This window comes from Telopea speciosissima, chromosome 7 (genome assembly GCF_018873765.1).
Source record: "Telopea speciosissima isolate NSW1024214 ecotype Mountain lineage chromosome 7, Tspe_v1, whole genome shotgun sequence".
Lineage (NCBI taxonomy): Eukaryota > Viridiplantae > Streptophyta > Magnoliopsida > Proteales > Proteaceae > Telopea > Telopea speciosissima.
Window position 1 is genome coordinate 61,377,025 of NC_057922.1, and position 22,997 is coordinate 61,400,021.

Here is a 22,997-nt window from a genome sequence, read left to right on the forward strand (position 1 = left end):
GGCTGCTGAGTAGTATTCTCCAAAACAGGGAGGGGCTTCCCACCATTCCCACCTCTACAAAGAACAATACAGCTCCTTGATTCAAATCAACCTCAGATCCAGCGTTCCCAGAGAAACCCCATTTGCCAGAGCCATCAATGGCGTAAGAGAATCCCTTCTTTGCCCCGGAAGCGAGTCTTGAGCATGCCAAGCAAGTAATTGCTCTTATCCTCCACACCCCTCCTGAGAAGGGAAGCCCCACCTCCGGACTTCCTCTTAGGGGATTCAGAACCAGGCAACCCAAGCAATGCGAGTCTCCTTGAGATTAAGGACATTGTTCTTGACATCTAGCTGGGTGGAGGATGTTGCTTAATTTCAAATAATGGTGGACAATCACTGGAGAGTAATCATGGTGTAGCGATAAGATCCCTTTCTTATTTTGGGAATGGCAGTGAACTACACTAGAGTGGTAGACCCTGTTTAGAAACTATTAAACTTAGACTAATAAATGTAAGAACTAAAACCACTGATTGATTAGATAATAAAGATGATGGAATAAACAAATTAAGCCTGTAAACTCATCCACCTTCACTCTTAAAATAACGACAAATGTCAATCAGCAATTTTCTTCTTTAGGGTATTATTATCCACAGTCCACACACAAACATACAAAAAAAAAAATACTAAAAAATAAAACATGTATCCTTGAAGTAGTCAATTCCATTCATAGAGTTTGTAAGCCTGACTGAGCCATTCACAACATTTCTCATATGCAAATCTTTCCTGCACTTTATGCACATTAAATACGTCTGTCTGTGCAATTACATTTTCAGTCACCTCCTGTACATAACTTCTCAAATTTGAGAGCTGATACCGGACTACAGGACCAGAGAAATACAAAGGGCAACTTCTTGGGAGGAAGGGTGGTTTGAAGTAGGAAAGAGAACAAATAAGAAACATGTAGAAACTGTACAGAAGCAGGAAATCCATAATCAGCAATTCTAATCTCTGTATAACACACAGCTCGATTGAATCAATGAGTATGAAATTGGCCAGAAATTTATCCTTGGCAGGACCTTCAATCACGAGGATAAGGAATTTGAGTGCGCAACAATTTTGGTTTCACCTGTATTTTGCAGAACCAATTACCACCGCCAGCTGCAAAGATGATGAGTATGGCTTCAACAGACATCACAAAACCTTTACAAAGCAAAGATTCAGCTTCAATGGTAGCCCCAAGTGGTCGGTCATACATGGACCTCAAGTTCCCAGAAACTCCTTGATAGTCTTGAGCATGCAAATTCTAATTCTCAGTCCTCAACCTCCGTGTTAAAAACAAAACTTGGAAATGCTGTGGTTATGTCCCTGAAAGATGATAAACATGTAAATAAAGCACAATTAACATTGGTAAGATATCAACTCTCAAGCAAGTTAACAGTAAAAATGTGAGTTCATTTGGGCTTCTATTTACGTCAAACTACCATAATCCAGTACTGTTTAGAGTTCAATATTTCATGAAACAATTTGTTTTTAACAAGCAAAGTATACCATAACTTCACAAAATCTCTATCACTTGTAATTCTTCAATAGTATCTTACTTCAGATAAGGAAGAGTCATGTTCTTCAAAAGGTTGGGGTGTCGAATAGCAAAAGCTTTCCAATCTTCTTTGCTGAGTTTGCCATCCATGTCAGCATCTGCATCTGTAAAAGTCTGGCTCAAAGAATGAAGATGTTAGGAATGATCCTCTAGAAGATTATGCAGAAAACAAAGATTTTAAGTGAACTGTCCAAACCCATACCTTGTCAATAATTACTTCTATAATTTCATCCGACAGATGCATTTCAGACTCCAACAAGATAGCAGTTACCATCTGCTTAACCTACAAAGGACCAATGCTTAAGTAATACTTTTCCACGTAGAACCTCGATGGGTAAATATAAGATGCAATATATCAAAAATACAGAATCATTGCAGAATCAACATGAAAAAATTCTTCCTAAATAGAGATGGAATTGTGGAAGCAATGCAAGTATAGAAGTTTCAAAATTAATAGACAGACTTTTGGTCGGGGTAATCCACTATCTCAGCACAAGATTATCAACAGCAGTGATTTTACTAATTTTTCTTTAAATTGTTTGAGCAACACAGATTTCTCATAAAGAAGAACTCGAGTTGCCTGAAGTTTGGTTACAATTCAAAGTATAAATCATAATATGAAAAGCTACATAAAACCCACAAAATTCGATAAAAAACAACTCATGTTCCTTTTTTCTTAATCAAATAAAGTAATAAAAAAAAACATATACCACATAGCAGCATCTAATGCCAACACCGTTACTTTGGTTAGATACCTACTAAAAAGAAAATGTTCCTATGTAGAGCACTTTTGTTAGACATGAAGCATTCTATTTTGACGAATATGTGACCAATTTCCAGTTAAGTGAGTCGACAGCTGCCATGGTATATAAAGGTAGGAGTCTTGGGTTCAAGCATTGAGAGGTCCTCTTGGCTGTGGTGGATGCACTATCCTTCCACATCCATCAAATTTCTCTGTTCTTCTCCACACAGTAAAGAGGTAAAAAAAAAACGCAAACTGAGGGGCACCAGTCCTGTGCGTGCCTATACATGTCAATTCAGTGACACATCTGATACAAGAATAAACGGCTTCAATGGAAGAGGCAATAATAAAACATTTTTTATGAGTACTGATTCACTAGTGATACAAACATCCACCAATACCCACAGTATGCTCCAACGTCATGAACAAATAGAGTAAGGTGCCCATGCTCATTTGCTTCCTATATAATTCAAGCTTTTGCCCACAAATCATATGAGCTACGATCCAATTACGCAACCAATATTTGTAGTACAAATCTTCACCACACAGTATTATGGGCAGAGATCTATATATGAAACCAACATTTAAAGCAAAAGCATGCAAGTCAAGAGACTCACTTCTTCCCGTTCAATATACCCTGTTTGTCTCAGATCATACATCCTGAACGCAACTGCAGGAAATCAAAGAAATAGAAACAAGTTGCAGTCCTGCATTGCAGTAATATAAACAACTACAACACGGTTTCCTCAGTCCTTACAATTAATTTTTTCTTCCAATGGAGTATAAGGATGAAAGACACAGAGTACATGGACGAATTCATCAAATTCAATAACACCATTTCTCTTCTCATCGAAAAGATCAAAAACCTATCACAGGAAACAAAAATAAATCATAGAATAATAGGCACAACCTAAAACTGAAAAGAGAAATACTCGCAAGGGTGTACAATGTCAAACTTAAGATCACACAACATGAAAAAGAAAACTTCTAGTTTGCAAAGACTATCACATAGATGTAGCGTACCAGTAATTAACTAGAAGAAAAAAAAGAATTTGAACATAAATATACAGAAATAGCCAATAGCACACAACCATTGTGAAGAAACTTAATTTCATGAAAGTTCTTGTCAAACTAAAATGAAAAGGTTGACGTCCTCTGCACTGATAATATAAGTATGGAAAGACAACTACAAAGTCACCTTCATAACTCCAGAACAACTAACATTTCATTGGCATTTTTGGGATTTCGGTGTGAGAAATTGATGGAATGGACCTAGGGTCTCTATCAAGGTTTCAAAAATTGGCTGACCCAGATCCCGATTTCACCCGGTTCTGGGAAAAGTGTTGTGACTAGGTCTGACCGAGTCCAGCTGATCAAATCTAAATCGGATCCGGATTGATGAAGATGGATCCAATGCCCAATTCCAAGTTTTAAAACCCTGGTTTCAATGCAAATGCCACTGAGTAGGGATTTCTTCTTGGCCCCCTGAAAAATAGAAAGAGACCCCACAGAAGTGTAGTCACTATTAATACACTATTGGTTGAGTCTTTCATTGCTCCGCAACTTGCCACGGATAGAGTTCGTGGGTATAGTGTTCACTAGAAACCCTTTTAAATTTGGCGTAATCAATCAGATGCCTGTATTATCATATGAATGTAATGGTGGTAACCATAATTATAGATGAACCTTTGCCTTGATCCCCAAATACAAAAAAGGTCCAGCTATACAGCCTCACTTAAGCTTACCAGTCTTAGAATTGTGGGAGGGGGAGCGAGGGGGAGGGGAGAGGTAAGGAGAATCCAATTGGATGAATGAGTCTTTAACCATGGTATCATGGTTTGAGGAATTGGTATCGGATCAGCTGATTTGTCCGATCTGTATCAGTATTAGCCTCATTCCTGGTCGATCCCGTATCAATGTAACGGTATGGACCAAGGGTAAGAACGTCAAAAAAATTAATTTTTTAAAGAAAAAGGGGAAAACCATCCGATTCCAACCAATCCGGCTTGGAATTTGATCGGTGATGTAGATTCTGGCCAGAGGAAAAGACAAAGGACCAGGCCACCCTTTCGGCCAAAGATGAACCAGCTCGAGTCAGCCCAGTAGGGCCAACTTGAGCCAGCCAAGCAAGGGTCCAAGATGCCTCACGATTGTGACAAGGATCCCTCACGACCAGTCAAAGATGCTCTCCATTTTTTAGAGGAAGATGCTCCAAGATTTTGCTAGGATTCCCCTTTGACCAGTCAACCGGCTTTGGTGCACTTTAGTAGTTTCTATACTTATTAGTTTCTAATTTGTGGCTGAATTATAAAGCCAAGAAGATTTAGTTAACTTCTCTTGGGATTTAGAAGTTTCTATTTTAGGATTAGCTTTATTTTTGGAAGTTTCTATTCTATTGTAAGCTTGCCTAAGCTATTAAAAGGCACCATTTCTTAATGGAAAATACAGAATTTAGAGAAAAGAAACTGCAGGCCAATTTAGCCATCGATTATGGGTGTTTTCCCTATGCTGCAACAGCTGAGATACTGTGGGTGAGAGACCCATCCCCCTACCCCCTTCTTGCTATCTTCTCTTCTTCCCTATCCCTGCTCGATCTCCATTACAACTACTGCAAGCTACCCTTCTCAATTCGCTGTTGGTGACTACTGCTGTTGATGACTGTTGATGCTTCTGGAAACTCCAACTGAAGACTACTGAGATCCCCTTACACCTTCTGAGTGCTGCTGCTACTGTTGCTGATTAAACAAAGAGATTCCATCTCTTGCAGATTCCAGTTTCTGCTCCAGATTGGCTGCAAATTTAAAGGCCCCACAACTCCATCATTCTTCAATCAGTTTCAGCAGAGTTTTGGAGCATAGAACCCCCACACCAGGCCCTACACTCGACCCTGGTTTGGTCGCTAGATTCCCTCTGGTTTGCAAGTGACACTTCAACCTGCTATTTTGGGAACACCCTGCAACTCCCTAGTCTACAAGCAGAATTGTACCAAATTTTCAGCAAAAGATCACCTCCATAGGATCTCCGCTCGAGCTGAATTTGGAGACTTTCTACAGGCTGGTTTGGTTTCTACACTTTTTAATTTGGTGACCTACTGTTTCCACTGTTTCTGGTCATCCAAATCAGTCCCTGTCTTCAGGGTTTGCTGAGCATTCTCAGCCTTGCATTCGGCCCTAGTTACGGTTCCTTTTAAGTGTCTGAAAGTTGTGTCTGATCTGAACCCTAAGTCCTATTTCAGACCTGGTTTGTACCCTGCTGTAAGGTTATTGCTGGTGGACTGCTGTGACTTATTGTGGGTTAATTGGGACTAATTCTGACCTAGATTAGTCTTACATTAATTGGTATCGGCAGAGACCGATACCATGAACTTAAACCATGAATATTATAGAACCTTAGCCAGTTCAACCATCTCACGAAATCTCTCTCTCTCTCTCTTCCAAAATTCATTTAATCGTTTAGTAGTAGCTCTAGGAAGAACACGGAAGATAACTTACAGGCATGAACTTACCCTATCCAGAATAAGATTCTCACCAGATGGAGTTTTGAATAATGCTAGTTGGAGCTCTTCCTGTCAAATGCACAGACAAAATTAAATATTATGTCTATGGCATGGAAACACTTTGTACTAGGACATGACAAACAAGTCATAACTCCATTAATTATCTAAGAAATATCAATAAGCTGTCAAAGTGGAAAATTAGAGATTTTCAATTTATGCCAGTGAATCGTAACCAAGATATGAGTTGTCAGTCACTAACCAATCAAAAAAGTAAAAGTAGAAAACTTAGAATTATTTCAGTGGCATTGGTAATTCTATATTCCTGACAGCTTACAGGACCCAGTTTAGTTTTACTGTAATATTTTTTTGTTCTTGTTGGAGGGGGGGGGGGGGTACTAGTTCAACTTGAGAGTTGGGTTTACCACTTATTGATAATAGTTATGAAACTTGTTCCCATTGAAAATAACTATTCAGTGAGGATGTCAATTGGATTCCAATCTAAAGTAAAAATAAAATAAAAACTCTGGCACCTATTTATGCATTCTTTTCAGATCATTTCCCTTTGAACCAGTCACTCTCTAAAGGAAGACAACAAATACCGTCTTTTTTCCATTGTTTTTTTTTTCTCAATAACACCACACATGGTGCAAACGAGGACCAACCTAGAGGAGGACGAATTTCTTTTCGGACATTCAGCTGTTGTACTGCTGCAAATAAAATAATTCACCAACATGTAGTATAGGTCCCCCAACCCCCTCACTTCCCTCTTCCAAATTGAAGCTTATATAGCTCATTAATCTTATGAGAAAAGATTTCCCAAGTATCCGGAAATCTAAGGCTCCATTGAGATCGTTGTGTGGCAGGTTCCTGAACCAGTGCAAACGATTGGAACCTGTATAGGCAAAGATCCCAAGTGCTCCAAAGAATTCTCTCAGTTAAACTTGGTAGGGAAGGGTTTTCTTGGAATTCTCTCAGTCGACAAGTTAAAATTAAACGAACAAGAATTTATAGGATCACCAAATTAAAGTATTTCGACGACTAAGAAATCCTCCCTATATGGAAGAAGAAAAAGAAGAAAAAACAAAAAAAATCAGCTGTCAACAAAAACGTCTCCCCTAGATTCACAGAAAATAGTATTCTTCCTTAGACTCATTTTTCTGAGGATTCTTCCCCAAAGCATTAAAACAAGAACGTACCTTGTCTATGAAGCCATCGTCAATGATGGAGCTACTCAGCTTCTTGAACAGCTCGTGCAGTGCTTCCACTTCGTTAACCGTAACTTCAAAAGGGAAACCCACAAGAGAGAGAGAGAAATTAGTAAACAAAAGGCTGAATTCAAAATTCATATACCCTGCTCTCCCAAAGGATGAAAAAACAACAAAGCACAATTTAGTAATGAAATGAAAATGAACGAACAGGAAAGAAAATAAAGGAAGGAAGAAACCCACATGGAGTATCCTTGGCGAATTGAGCAATGTCAGGAAATTTGATACGGTGCTTTCTGGGAGGTCGGTGGCAAAAGAAGCAACCATTCACGGTGAAAATAAGAGCTTCGAATAAGGCGATAAATGGTACAGCCACCGCGCAAAGACGAGCACCTATCGTCAGAGAGCTCGAACCCTGTCATTCCACCGGTTTTATAAATTTTAATTCCCCCAAATAAGAAGTAACAACAGAAGCAAAATCAATCAAAGAAGATCCAACAAATGAGAATGAGAAAGAACACAAACATCAAACATCAAATATTGGATTGGAAGAAGGAATTAATCTCTTAATCTATTACCAAGTTGTTCTTGCTAGATTCCATTCTAAATTCCAAATCCCTCGAACCACATCAAATCATATTTATTACTCCCCTCAATTTGGTTTCGATAAATCGATCTATACATCACAGATTTTAATTTATATGTTGAGGATACGTGCAAGGTTCCGAAATCCGAACAGTTGTTGGTTGTTTCTTCTTCTGGTCTTCTGTAACTTCTTCGAATGCTTCAAATAATAAACAGCTAGAAAAGCAAATGGAATTTTTATGCCTAATTTGGTATATAATTTCTATTTGAAAATTTTAATTTCATGGGAGGGTTTTTATTTCAGAAATTGTTTGGTTTGATTTTTATATTTTTTTTAAATAAAATAGAAAGGATCCCTGAGATATCACGAAAGTATAATTATATCCCTTAATTTTAAAAAATTCTATGTACACCCCTAAGGTTCATAAAAATTAACACATGCCTCATCCTGTTAGTTTATGATTAACAACGTTAAAATATATAAGATGAACCGACAAAAATGCCTTTACAAGAAAAATAAACTGCAATTCATCCCTTCCAAATCGATGGGGAAAGGTGAGTTGCAAGTATCCTTGATTCTTGGATTAGCTAGGGTTTTGGTTCCAGAAATGGCGGTTTTGAATACCGTTTCAGATCTTTGAGTTACTGAGTTCGTCTCAGTGTGCAATTATCTCTTCTGATTTCAATCAAACACCGCCTCTTCTCCCAATCCACCTGAAGCACCTCCACCCTCAAGCCTTCTTCAAATCCAATTCTCAAACCCTGTATCTTTCTCTTTCTCATCTTCATCCCCATTACACAACCCTCAATCTTCACCAACATCAGCAACCCTACCCTCACAATCTCAATCACTGACTGTCGCAATCAACACCACAACATCATCTGTAACCCATCAAAATCAAACCCACCACAATGCGATCACAAATCCATCAACCAAGACCCTTCTCTCTACTGCCCATAAGAGACCCATTATGAACCACACCCCTTCTTCCACCCTCTCCCACTTACCCACCTTATCTTCCCTTCACCACCACAACAACAACCATCTCCACCAATCACCTTATTCTCCTTCGAATTCTTCATCTTCGCCGGCTTCACCCTGTCCCTCTCCACTGTAGATATCATTGGCCACCAAGGCTGCTGCCTTCCGCCTCCTCCGCCACTTCCGTCACGGCTTTTCAGATGTTCACATTTGCCTTCCAATCCATTGCCTACCCTTACAAATGCCCTCCACCAACAAAAGAATATAGATTTCGCGGTTTCCCTCTAAATCTTGGTGGTTCTGGACCTCTGTTTCTAGGGTTTTGAAATCTCTCTCTCTCTCTCTCTCTCTCTCTCTCTCTCTCTCTCTGAACTTTTGAGCACTAGCATTAGCAGTCGGTGGAATGAGTTTCTTCAGCTCGCCTTCACCAAAGCTTCTCTTTACGCTATGGACAGAGTCGATTTCCTCCTCTGAAAGAGAAGATAAGATGGAATAACAGAATCTCCATATGAACACGATCAAGACGATGATAGCAACTCTGAACAATAATGTTTGAATAAGAACGAAGGAAAAAAAGAAACCTGTGAAAACCCAATTAAAGGAATTGATACAAAAAACCTGCAACTCAGCTTCCCCAATTCGAGTAGGGAAGATGAGTTGCATGTTTTTTTTTTTTTTTTTTTTTTTTTTGTGCAAAGGCATTTTTGTCAGTTCGTTGTTAATCATAAACTAACAGAATGGGGCATGTGTTAATTTTTGTGAACCTCAAAGGGGTTCACAGAATTTTCCAAAATTGAGGGGTGTAATTATAATTACGTGATACCTTAGGGATGATACGTGATAATTTCCCAAATAGAAATCGGAATAGAGATTCTGAAATAGGTGAGGAGATGTTTTAATTTTGAAATTGAAATTGATTTCACTCTTGCTCTTTAATGATTACATGATTAATTTAATGGGCAAAGTAATAATTTCATGTTAAAAATAGGAAAAATTACGAGATTAGCTACTATCGGGTTTTGATTTACAAACTAACCATCCACATTTTATGTTTACAGAATTAGTCAAATTAGGTTTGGGTATTACAAAAATGTTCAAAACAGTGCCCATCCTCACCCACAAACATTTATTGACATTTTAACCCTTTTCTTTTCCTCCCCTCGATTATTGCGTCCACTGTATACTCGATTCCCCAAGTGTCTTCTTCCTCACTGGAAAAAATTGAGTCGGAGTGACTATCTTCTTCTTGCTCCTTATGAGGTTCCGTTACCTCATGAGGTTGCCTTCCATTACCATCCAATACCATCTTCTTCTTCGTTCTTATCGGAGGAGATTTCTCAAACAACGCAAACGATGACCATGAGTGTGCAGCAATGGTCTGAATCGACGGCAAAGTGTGGTGGTTTCTGACCTACTGTTGCACCCTACTACTGTTGCCTTCTTGTTGCTGCCATGCCGTTGTAAGCCTCCATCGTAGCATCAGTCGCTGGCCTTCGCACCCTGCCCTGTCCATCGCTCTACACATCATCACCGCAACACCTCTCTGAAGCCCTGCAATCACATCCATTCAACTTGTGCATCGCCCGCGGCTCCATAAAATTTTGTTAATCTCTGTTCTGGTGAGTGATAAGTTTCGTCCATCATTAATTGATTTAATCATGGTATAATTGTAAACTAGAACAGTCAGAGGTGTGGTTGCAGGTGCTCAGATTGAGAGTGGGTTTGCAGAGGAGGTGATGAGGGTTGGGAAGGATACAGTTGCTTGGATGGTGTTGCAAAGAAGGGTGCGTTAGGTTCCAGAAGAGGACTTGGTTCCGATCTGAGACTAGGTACGAAGAGAGGATATACCGGTTAAACCTGTCGTGGGACGACCACCGCTGAAAAATGCCAATTCAGGGGAGTAGCGGCAGTGGAGTGTTGTTGCAGCGGAGGGTGGAATTCCAGGAAGAAGAAGGGGATAGGGAAGGGTGGGTACGTGGTAGGAAGAAGAAAAAGAGAAAGTGGGGTAGGAGCGGGTGGGGGTGAGCTGGGACTTGGGGTGCAATTGAGGGTGGCAGTGTGTGGGCACCAGAGGATGACAGGTGAGGTGATAGGGGGAAGAAGAAGAAAGAGGAGGAGGGGGGTAAAACTGTCAAAATAGGTTTTTATTTGACAGAAGAACACTATTTTGGTTACTTTTGTAAACCCAAAGCCAAAACAATATATTTTTGTTAACTGAAACATTGAGTGGTTATTTTTGCAAGGACAAACCTGATTTTGTTTAATCAAGTAATTTTCCCTTAAAAATAACACACCACTCTTCTTCTTCTCCTTATGATCTCACCACCACCATGCCTGCACCCCCACTGCCACCATCGCCATCGCCACTGGCCCATTGCCATCACCATCACCTCTATCACCGTCATCACCGCCACCACCTCCCCACTTCCCCACCACTTCTGTCGTCGCCACCACCACCATGTCACCACCGCCACCACCCCTTTTTGGACTTGCCCTGTCCTGCCTCCGCACCGCCATCACCCTCATAAAAAAAATAGAGAATTTATTCTCAGAAATTGAAATATCAAATGGATTTCTTATTCTTAAAATATTTCAAATTGATGCAACCAAAACAATTTCGATTTCTTGATTGAAAATCTATTTGTTAACTATTTCATAAAATCAATCCAAAATTGAAATATAAATCATACAAAATTTTTTCTCGTTTCGTAGGCTGGAAATTAGAATATTCTTACAAAAAAAAAGGAGATTCTTAAAATATAAACGATCATGTGAGAACATTTTCTTTATCGATTCTTTAATATCCAGTGTTTACCATGTGCGCTCGCTCATCAATCGTTTTGGCTGTTGCGTGTATAGTCATCTCATCTCTCGTTTGTGGCTGAGTGAGATTCATTTCTTTTGCGTCCAATTGCAAATAGTAAATTCGAATCGGTTCGGAACTTGTAAGGCTAGAAACAGGGTTTAAAAACCTGAAATCTAGATCCGGATCGGTCCTGCCTGCCATTTTAGAAATTCGAATCGATTCGAAATTGACTGTGACTGATCTCGATTCGGCATGACCGATTCTTGGTCCAAAACTCTAGATCGCTGACTTTTCAGTTCTAAAGACAGGTTTTAGGGTTTTTAGATCAAATCTGGTTCATAATTGGCATAGATCAATTTGATCTCTGATTCCGTGTTTGACTTATTGGTCTTGTTCAATTCTGATCCAAATTGGATCAGAATTAGTCTGCACCAAACTCAGAATCAGCATATTCCATGAATTTAGGGTTTTTTATGAGGTACAGGATTAGCCCGAGCCAAATTGAGGAGAATTGGGGCTGACTTTTTTTTTTTTGGGGGGCAATTCAATCGGATTCTTAAAATCCTGGCTAGAAAACCAATATGGCTGGTAGTACCACAGTTTTAAGAATCGGAATCAGATCATTGGTTTTAGTTGAATCAGAATGGCATTGGCGAAATTTAATTCTCGATCAAAAAAAATCAGGCATTTTTAGGGAGTTCATAATGATTTTGATCTTTTGACCGACCAATTCTAACAGAATCAAAACCAATGGAGATCGATTCCACTTACTTGAACCTTGGCTGGCACCATGGCACGTGAGTAACTTGTCTATGTTCTATACATTCTAACAGTTGGATGAACAAGAAATTTTTTTTATTTATTACTTATCAAATTTAAAAATTCATATTTTAATCATATGACTCACCATGTATGAGATTTTTTATGATCTAATTCAATTAGACAAACGTATAAGAGTTTCCATGTTTTTTTCAATTGTTCGTCACTTTTTGAATCATCTAATTATTATTAATTTTTTGCTCTATGTAATCCCCCAATGTATTTTGATTGATCTGTGAGAGTGTTATAGGTAGGACAAGATTGCCACCAAATGAAACTTTTTTTTTTTTTGTGAAGACGTTGACTAAACCCCCCAGACTCATACATGACTTCTGCGCCACGCATGTAAAAATTTGATCACAAGATCTCATTTCCTTGGGCAGAGTCTCATGTCCCCTCCAAGCCGACTGCGCTTACCCCTTGAGGTTCACCAAGTGAAACTTTATTGTCAAAGTTTAAGTATTTTGAGGAAATGATGAAATATAGGATAGAATAATTAATCATCCAATGTCTCATCAACCTTTTAATTAATAGGGGAAAGGTCGACCTAGTATAATAACAGGGATGGTACAATTAAAGGGTGTCAATCAATTCCTTTTTCCATTTAAGATACACATGTAGGAATTGAAACAGAATCAAAATCGAATAAGTTTTTTTCTTGTTTTTTAAATCAGAATTGAACATAAATAGTTTGGTTTTGATTCGGTCTATTTGGTTTTGATCCAATATGTATTTGATTTGAACACTATTTTAGGTGTTTTGAGCAAACTTTGTAACATCTTCACCAACAAAAAGTCTTGTTTGCTTGTTAGGGTACTAATTCATCAAACTTTTTTCAAACAATAAAAAAGAATAGAATTTATCATCTACATTGATTAAAATATTAAAAAAAATATATATGTATTCATTCCCTTTTCGGTTTGGTTGGAATAGACAATTTTCTAGTTTATGTCCCTATCTTCTCGCTAGGTCACTTTTTGTACATAGAGTATGGACACTTTGTAGTCTGAACAGGGTTTTAAAATTAGGAATCGGTGACGGAATTGATCTTTGCCGATTTTGATTCAAATTAGAGTGGAATCGGTCCCTATCGATTTGATTCAAATTAGATCAGAATCGATATGAAGAACCCTAGAATCACCCCGAAACGATAGAAAACTAGAGATAGAAGGGAAATATTGGCATTGGGGGGTTGTTGTTAGGGCTGCAATAGGATCGGGTTGGGCCCGGCTCTTTAAAACCCCAGCCCAACCTTGAGTCCCTTTGGCTAGGCCTAGTCCCGGCCCCAGCCCGACATTGAGTCAGGACCTGAAAAATCCAACACTGACCCGCTCTTAGGATTGGGGCGGGCTGACCCTGATTGGCCTTGAATCCTTGATCATGGAGTGAGGGAAGGGAGAGATGCATAGATTAACTGAGTTGGGCTACGTTAGGGAGAAAATTGAATAAATTTTACATAAAATAACATTGTAATAAAATATATTCACTTATTATCTTAATATATAATATATTATAGGGAAAAATTCATGTACCTCCCCTGAGATTTGTCTTAACTACTCTTTCACCCGTGAGGTTTAGAAAATTTCACGTACCTCCCTAAGGTTTGTCTTAATTTCACTTTCACCTGTGATGTTTAGAAAATTTCATGTACCTCCCCTGCTTTCCAAACTAGGCAACAAAAACACCTAGTCCGATAACTATAGATGTTAAACGTTAAAATTGTGTTTTAATTGACCAAATGCCCTCATCTTCCCCAAATCATTTAGGGTTTGAAAAAAACCTGCAACTCATCTTCCCCAAATCGTTACCTTTGGCAACCATTTTGATTGTGGATTTGAGGAGGAATAAAAGATGAAAGATAGCCTTTAAGTCTACAAGCCATTAGCTTTGCAATAGTTTTGTAAGAAACGTTACATAGGCTAATAGGCCTAAAGTTTGAGACTCTACTGGCATCATCCTTTTGAGGGATAAGACAAAGCAAGGTATGGTTAACTCCAAAGGGAAGGAAGGGGGTTCCCCAAGAAAAAGTTAGAGACAAAATCATAAACATCAGAGGCGACCAAATCCCAAAACCTCTGGTAGAAACAAGCTTGAAAACCATCCATTCCTAGGGGTTTGAGAGAACCCAAAGAAAAAATCAAGTTTTTAATTTCTTCAAGGTCAGAGGGGAACAGATGAAGTTTTCATTAACATCAAATAAAACAGGTTCCAATAATAATTCCACAAAAAAGACATCCAGAGGGTTAGAAGTTAGAAAAATATCCTTGAGGTGGGAAATAAATTCATGGGCAATATCAATAGGGTTATGCAATTTAACCCCATCCTCACTGAAAATAAATTGGATACTCCTCTTTTTGATGTTGAGTTTAGACACAGTGTGATAATACCTGGTATTTCTATCCCCATTTCTAATATACAAATGCCTAGATTTTTGTAGCCAACCTAATTCCTCATCCTTTTGGATCCAATCAATATGAGACGACAATCCATCCAATTCATTTTTAGGATGGAGGGTAGTTATCCTCCAAGCAACCAAATTTATTCATCAGATCCAAATCAATGCGACTAAAAACAGACTTGTTCCAATGTTGGAGAAGTCTAGCCATACATGCAAGTTTAGTAGTGAGGGAGGCATCAAATAGGGAATTCCAAGAGGAAGAGCAAAAAGGAAGGAACTGGGCATGACAATTCCAAGTTTCATGAAAATGAAAAAGCTTCTTGAAAGATGTACTAGAAGCAGCAGTTTTAACAATAATAAGGTTGTGATCCAATCCTAAAGTTGGAAGTTTGTAGAGCCCAGCAAAAGGAAAAGAAGAAAATCATTCAAGGGAAGCAAAAGCACGATCAAGACATTCCTTGACGAGCTCGGGAGGTTTTTGTCTGTTGGTCCATGTAAATCCAGAACCATGGGGTCTAATCTCCTCCAACGGAAGGCAAGTAATAAGATGCGAAAGAGATTAAGCAGCGGGTGAAAGGTGGAAAGAGGCTCCTCCCAATTTGTCAGAGGGGGACAGCAACTCGTTGAAATCTCCAACCATTGAAAATTTATAATTTAGGTTGGAGAGAAAGGTAAGGAGTTTCTAAGCCTGATTGAGCCATTCACACATTTCTAATATGCAAATCTTTGCTTCACTTTATACACATTAAATACCTCTTGTCTGTACAATTACATTTTCAGTGACCTCCTGAACATAACTTCTCAAATTTGAAAGCTGATACCGGACTACAGGACCAGAGAAATACAAAGGGCAGCTTATTGGAGGAATGATGGTTTAAGGTAGGAAAGAGAACAACTACGAAACATGTGGAAACTGTACAGAAGCAGGAAATCCATAATCATCAAGTCTTATCTCTGTATAACCACAAAAACTCGATTGAGTCAATGTGCATGAAATTGACCAGATATTTATCCTCGGCAGGACCTTCAATCACCAGGATAAGGAATTTGAGTGCACAACAATTCTGGTTTCACCTGTATTTTGCAGAACTAATTACCACCGCCAGCTGCAAAGATGATGTGTATGGCTTCAACAGACATCACAAAACCTTTACAAAGCAAAGATACAGCTTCAATTGCAGACCCAAGTGGTCGGTCACACATGGACCTCAAGTTCCCAGAAACTCCTTGATAGTCTTGAGCATGCAAATTCTAATTCTCAGTCCTCAACCTCCGTGTTAAAAACAAAACTTGGAAATACTGTGGTGATGTCCCTGAAAGATGATAAACATGTAAATAAAGCACAATTAACATCGTGAGACATCAACTCCCAAGCAAGGTAACAGTAAAAATGTGTGTTCATTTGGGCTTCTATTTACGACAAACTACCATAATCCAGTACTAGTACTGTTTAGAGTTCAATATTTCATGAAACAAGTCAACAACTTGTTTTTAACAAGCGAAGTATACCATAACTTCACAAAATCTCTATCACTCGTAATTCTCCAATAGTATCTTACTTCAAATAAGGAAGAGTCATGTTCTTCAAAAGGTTGGGGTATCGAATAGCAAAAGCTTTCCAGTCTTCTTTGCTGAGTTTACCATCCATGTCAGCATCTGCATCTGCAAAAGTCTGGCTCAAAGAATGAAGATGTAAGGAATGATCCTCTAGAAGATTATGCAGAAAACAAAGATTTTTTTTTGCTCCCTGAAAAATGAAGTGAACTGTCCAAACCCATGCCTTGTCAATAATTACTTCTATAAGTTCATCCGACAGATGCATTTCAGACTCCAACAAGATAGCAATTACCATCTGCTTAACCTGCAAAGGACCAATGCTTAAGTAATACTTTTCCACGTAGAACCTCGATGGGTAAATATAAGATGCAATAGATCAAAAATACAAAATCAATGAAGAATCAACATGAAACAATTCCTCAAGACAGTATAGAAGTTTCAAAATGAAAGACAGACTTCTGGTTGGGGTAATCCTCTATCTCCGCACAAGATTATCAACAGTAGTGATTTTAGTAATTCTTCATTAAAATGTTTGAGCAATAAAGTGAACTATTTTTCTGATAAAGAAGAACTCAAATTGCGGAAGTTTGGTTACAACTCAAAGTATAAATCATAATATAAAAAGCTAACTTAAAACGCACAAAATTCGATAAAAACACAACTCATGTTCGTTTTTTCAGATTCAAATTAAGTATTTTAAAAACAAAAAGATACCACAAAGCAGCATCTAATGCCAACATTGTTACTCTGGTTAGATACCTACGAAAAAAGAAAATGTTCCTATGTAGAGCATCTTTGTCACACCTGAAGCATTCTATTTGGACGAATATGTGACCAATTTTCCCTTAAGTGAGTCGGCAGCTGCAATGGTGTATGAAGGTAGGAGTCTTGTGTTCACATATCGAGAGGTCCTCTTGGCTGTGGTGGATTCACTATCCTTCCACATCCATCAAAATTCTCCACTCTTCTCCAAACAGAAAAGATGTGAAATAAAACACAAACTGAGGAGGACCAGTCTTGTGCATGCCTATACATGTCAACTCAGTGGAGTGCCTATACATGTCAACTCTGTGACACATCTGATACAAGAATAAACGACTTCAAGGGAAGAGGCAATAATAAAACATTTTTTATGAGTACTGATTCAGTAGTGATACAAACATCCACCAGTACCCACAGTATGCTCCAACCTCGTTAACAAATAGGGTAAGGTGCCCATGCTCATTTGCTTCCTAGATAATTCAAGCTTTTGTCCACAAATAATATGAGCTACAATCCAATTATGCAACCAATATTTGTAGTACAAATCTTCACCACACATTATTATGGGCTGAGATCTATATATGAAACCAACATTTAAAGTAAAAGCATGCAAGTCAAGAGACTCACTTCTTCCCGTTCAATATACCCTGTTTGTCTCAGATCATACAGCCTGAACGCAACTGCAGGAAATCAAAGAAATAGAAACAAGTCGCAGTCATGCATTGCAGTTATATAAACAACTACAACATGGTTTCCTGAGTCCTTACAATTAATTTTTTCTTCCAATGGAGTATTAGGATGGAAGACACTGAGTGCATGGACGAATTCATCGAATTCAATAACACCATTTCTCTTTTCATCGAAAAGATCAAAAATCTATCACAGCAAAGACAAATGACAGAATAATAAGCACAACCTAAAACTGAAAAGAGAAATACTTGCAAGGGGGGACAATGTCAAACTTAAGATCACACAACATGAAAAAGAAAAAAACTTCTAGTTTGCAAGGACTATCACATAGATGTAGCGTACCAGTAATTAACCAGGAAAAAAAAGAATTTGAACATAAAATATACAGCAATAGCCAATGGCACACGACCATTGGGAAGAAACTTAATTTCATGAAAGTTCTTGCCAAATTAAAATGAAAAGATTGATGTCCTCTGCACTGATAATATAAGTATGTGAAAAACAACTAGAAAGTCACCTTCATAACTCCAGAACAACTAACATTTTCATTGGCATTTTTGGGAGTTCGGCGTAAGGAATTGATGGAATGGACCTAGGGTCTCTATCAAGGTTTCAAAAATTGGCTGACCCAGATCCCGATTTCACCCAATTCTGGAAAAGTGTTGTGACTAGGTCTGACCGAGTCCAGCTGATTCAAATCTAAATCAGATCCGGAATCGATGAAGATGGATCCAATGCCCGATTTCCAAGTTCTAAAATCCTGGACTCAATGCAAACGCCACTAGGTAGGGATGTTTCTTCTTGGGCCCCTGAAAAATAGAATGAGACCCCACGGTTAGATGTGTAGTCTAATGTAAGACTAGACCAGAATAGGTCTAATCCCAGGTAGGATCAAAAGAAAATCTCCAAAGAACAAGAAAGAGAGCAATGAAAACAAAAATCATATGAAGGAACCAAGAGAACAATGAGAAGTAAGAATAAGGGAAACAAGAGAACAATGGAAACTCAAATGAGGGAACAATTTCCTTGGTTAAAGTATCAAATAAAAAAACCACAAATTTATGACCTGTTGAAGCAGCAATAATCTTGATATCTTGATGTAATAATCTTCAAGAAATCAATGTGACAATCAGTTGAAAGAAATCCCAACAGCTTGTAGCACTGTTGAACTCGATTTGAACAAAATTAGGATTTGGATTCAATAGCTGATGGAAGGGGATGGGGAAGGGAATGGGCATCTCACCCAACCTATCTCAGGATTTTAACAAAGGCTAAAGCCAATATTTCATTAATCAAATTCGTGTACCATGCTGGCCTCCTTTACAAACTTACATAGAAGACTCAAAAATAGACTTAGACACTAAAAAGGAAAGGCCTAACCCTATCCTTAATTAATAAGGTAACCTAAATCGACTAAGAAAGTAAAATAATAAAAAAAAAAAACTCAAAATATGACTCTAACTAAAATATGGAAGTAAATCCCGTTTTTCTATTTTCTACCCATATTTTAGGCCCATTAAATTGGCCAATTATAAAATAAACCCATGGGATAAAAAACCCAACACATATATAACCCAACCCAAAGCTTATTTCCACTAAAATCTCTAAGTGACTTATTTACATCATAGTCTCTATTAGTACCTATTAGTTGAGTCTTTCATTGCTCTGCAACTTGACACATATAGAGTTCATGGGTATAGTGTTCTCTAGAAACGCTTTTAAATCTGGCGTAAGCAATCAGATGCCTGTATCATCATATGAATGTAATGGTGGTAACCATAGTTAATAGATGAACCTTTGCCTTGATCTCCAAATGGAAAAAGGCCCAGCTATAGAGCCTCACTTAAGCTTACCAGTCTTAGAAAGGTGGGAAGGGAGAGGTAAGGAGAACCCAATAGGATGAATGAATCATTAGCCATGCTATCATGGTTTGAGGAATTGGTATTGGATCGGCTGATCCGTATCAGTATCGGCCTCATTCCTGGCCGATCCCATATCGATGTACCAGTATGGACCAAAGGTAAAAAGCGTAAAAAAAATCCAATTTTTAAAGAATAAAAAGAGCATGAATAGTATAGACTATAGACCCTTAGCCAGTTCAACCATCTCAATAAATTCTCTCTCTCTCTCTCTCTCTTCCAAAATTAATTTAATCATTTAGTAGTAGCTCTAAGGAAGAACATGGAAGATAACTTACAGGCATGAACTTACCCTATCCAGAAAAAGATTCTCACCAGATGGGGTTCTGAATAATGCCAGTTGGAGCTCTTCCTGTCAAATGCACAGACAAAATTAAATATTATGTCTAGGCATGGAAACACTTTGTACTAGGACATGAAAAACAAGTCATAACTCCATTAATTATCTAAGAAATATCAATAAGCTGTCAAAGTGGAAAATTAGCGACTTTCAATTTATGCCAGTGAATCGTAACTAAGATATGAGTTGTCAGTCACTAACCAATCAGAAAAGTAGAAAAACTTAGAACTATTTCAGTGGCATTGGTAATTCTATATTCCTGACTGCTTACAGGACCCTGTTTAGTTTTACTGTAATAATTTTTTTTGTTCTTGTTTTGGGGGGGAGGGGGGGGGGTGTTACTAATTCAATTTGAGAGTTGGGTTTACCACTTATTGATAAGAGTTATGCAACTTGTTCCCATTGAAAATAAATATTCAGTGAGGATGTCAATTGGATTCCAAGCTAAAGTACAAATAAAATAAAAACTCTGGCACCTATTTATGCATTGTTTTCATATCATTTGCTCCAAATATTTTTTGACCATATTTTGCTTTGAACCAGACACCCTCTAAGACAACAAAAACCCTCTTTTGCCATTGTTTTTTTCTCAATAAAGCCACACACCTTGGTGCAAACAAGGACCAACCTAGAGGGGAGGGAATAATTAAAACCTCCAATTCGCTGCCCGCTCCAATTTCCTCCAATTCCTCACATAGGTGCGGAAATGACCACCCTACCCCACCTTGGGCAGTGTGTTCGGGCAGGGGGTAGGATGTTCATTTCCGCTCCTTAACGGCTTTCTATTCGGCCATTCCGCTGTTGTACTGCTGCAAATAAAATTATTCACCGACATGTATAGGTCCCCCACCGGCCCATCCCCCTCTCCTCCCTCTTCCAAATTAAAGACTATATAGCTCATTAATCTTATGAGAAAGGATTTCCCAAGTCTCCGGAATTCTAAGGCGCCGCTGGGATCGTGGTGTGGTGGATCCTGAACCAGTGCGAACGATTGGAACCTGTATAGTCAAAGATCCCAAGTAGCGCCAAAGAATTCTCTCAATTAAACTTGCTAGGAAAGGGGCTTTTTTTTTTTTGAAATTCTCCCAGTCGACAAGTCCAATTAAACGAACAAGGATTTAAAGGATCACTAAATTCAAGTATTTTTCCTCATTTTTCTAAGGATTCTTCCCCGAAGTACTAGAATAAAGAACGTACCTTGTGTATGAAGCCATCGTCAATGATGGAGCTACTCAGTTTCTTGAACAGCTCGTGCAGTGCTTCCACTTCGTTAACCGAAACTTCAAAAAGGGAAACCCAAAAGAGAGAGCGAGAGAGAAATGAAAGAACAACAAAGCACAATTTTCAGTAATGAAATGAAAATGAACGAACGGGTAAGAAATTAAAGTAAGGAAGAAACCTACAAGGAGTATCCTTGGCGACTTGAGCAATGTCAGGAAATCTGAAACGATGCTTTCTGGGAGGTCGGCGGCAGTCGAAGCAACCACTCACGGTGAAAATAAGAGCTTCGATTAAGAAGATAAATGGTATGACCACCGCGCAAAGACGCTCACCTATCGTCAGAGAGCTCGAACTCTGCCATTCCACCGTTTTCTATATTTTAATTCCCCCAAAAATAAGAAGTAACAACAGAAGCCAAATCAATCAAAGAATATCCAATAAATGAGAATGAGAAAGAACAAACATCAAATATTGAATTGGAAGAAGGAATTAATCTCTTAATCTATTTACCAAGTTGTTCTTGCTAGATTCCATTATAAATTCCAAATCCCTCGAACCGCATCAAATCATATTACTCCCCTCAATTTAGTTTCGATTAATCGATCTTTTCATCACAAATTTTAAATTTATATGTTGAACATACGTGCAAGGTTTCGAAATCCCGACGAGAAAAGACGAGATGCAGTGAGGTTGTCAGTTGTTTCCTCCTCTGGCCTTCCTTTAACTTCTTCGAATGCTTCAAATAAACAGCTAAAGCTACATGGAATTTTCAGTTATCTTTCCTTGTTTATATTTTAAAATATTCTTAAAATATAAACAAACGATCATGTGAGAGCACTTTTCTTTATCGTTCTGGCTCTTGCGTGTAAAGTCATCTCGTGGCTGAGTCACTGAGTGAGATTCATTTCTTTTGCGTCCAAATTGCAAGTTGTAAATTCAGATCCAGATCCGATTCAGAACTTAACTTGTAAGGTCAGAAACAGGGTTTAAAAACCCGGAGTCCAGATCCAGATCCAGATCGGTCTTGCCCACCATTTTCGAAATTCGCTGTGATCAGAGTAAGGTCGGGTACGGCAATAATGTGGGAATGGAAATGAACAACAATTAATCGGTCCATACGATAATAGTACATTTTAAAAAAAATTCAGCGCAATAAAACACTTATGGCAATGATACGGTACATGTTTAATACAATTGCTCTGAAAAAGTATTGGAGTAAAATTACAGGTTTATCCAAGTAAAACTCAAGGAAAAATTAATTTTTTTGTAACTAAATTCTAATCTCTCGTGCCGTCTTAAACAATTAAAAATACGGTGAGAAGAATGAGTAGATAGGTGAGCATGGTGCCCTATTTTATGGGCAAGAGATCTCTACTTAGTCGCATGGTCTCTACAGAAACTGTGGTGTACTTAAAACAGGGCTAGGCCAGGCTCAATCTGAGGCCTCAACCCGCCCTCAAGGCTAGGAATCCCAGCCCAGACCCTGTTCAGGCCGATAGGGCTAAACTTGCACCCATAGTTTTTTGTGTGAATCTTATCGGAACGGTTGGAATCATGATCAGTTACGACTGATTTGGTCGATTCACAGATCCAATTCTTAATTCTTAAAACCGTGACGGTAAATCTTAAGGGTGTTAGACAATTCTATTAGGTTTGGTTTAGCATGCTTATGGGTAGAAATCGAAACCAAACCTTTCAACTAAACTGCTTTAAAAAAAGCGAAACCTGAATCATTTACTAATACGGTTTCAGTTTAAATAGTTTTATTAGGTTTTTATAATTTATCAAATATGTTTTTCAAACGATTTTAAAAAACGAAACCAGAACGAGAGTCTTCAAGTTTCAGGTTTGGGGGTGTTCTCATCGGCTTTTTGGTTTTTAGGTTTTAGTTTGGTTATT

General features: G+C 38.3%; 1 protein-coding gene across 8 annotated transcripts; it reads right to left on the reverse strand.

The window, feature by feature from the left end:
* Positions 1–789: 789 nt before the first annotated feature.
* On the reverse strand, positions 790–21,774 carry LOC122669230 (calcineurin B-like protein 10). Of its 8 annotated transcripts, none has more exons than XM_043865939.1 (9): positions 21,609–21,774; positions 21,281–21,455; positions 21,075–21,157; positions 19,830–19,889; positions 17,696–17,804; positions 17,556–17,608; positions 16,287–16,470; positions 1,578–1,694; positions 790–1,344 (listed from the first exon to the last, which is right to left on the reverse strand). In XM_043865939.1, exons 1-8 carry the CDS (start codon positions 21,630–21,632, stop codon positions 1,603–1,605), a joined length of 780 nt encoding a protein of 259 aa, XP_043721874.1. In that variant the 5' UTR covers positions 21,633–21,774; the 3' UTR covers positions 790–1,344; positions 1,578–1,602. The 8 variants fall into 8 exon arrangements, with proteins under 8 accessions (XP_043721874.1, XP_043721880.1, XP_043721878.1 ...); XM_043865945.1 differs by lacking the exons at positions 16,287–16,470; positions 17,556–17,608; positions 17,696–17,804; ... (2 more) ...; positions 21,281–21,455; positions 21,609–21,774 and adding exons at positions 1,779–1,859; positions 2,936–2,988; positions 3,076–3,184; ... (2 more) ...; positions 7,263–7,434; positions 7,598–7,677 and having other exon boundaries at positions 1,578–1,680; XM_043865943.1 differs by lacking the exons at positions 16,287–16,470; positions 17,556–17,608; positions 17,696–17,804; ... (2 more) ...; positions 21,281–21,455; positions 21,609–21,774 and adding exons at positions 1,779–1,859; positions 2,936–2,988; positions 3,076–3,184; ... (2 more) ...; positions 7,263–7,434; positions 7,598–7,677 and having other exon boundaries at positions 1,578–1,690.
* Positions 21,775–22,997: the final 1,223 nt, after the last annotated feature.

What these genes read in the sequence shown, in the direction of transcription:
- LOC122669230 (XM_043865937.1), bottom strand. Translation starts at nt 21,632, where the DNA reads ATGGAATCTAGCAAGAACAACTTG. An exon ending in AATCTAGCAAGAACAACTTG is followed by an intron (nt 21,456 to 21,608) that starts GTAAATAGATTA and finishes ACGGTGGAATGG; the next exon opens with CAGAGTTCGAGCTCTCTGAC. An exon ending in ACGATGGCTTCATACACAAG is followed by an intron (nt 19,890 to 21,074) that starts GTACGTTCTTTA and finishes TGCATTTGACAG; the next exon opens with GAAGAGCTCCAACTGGCATT.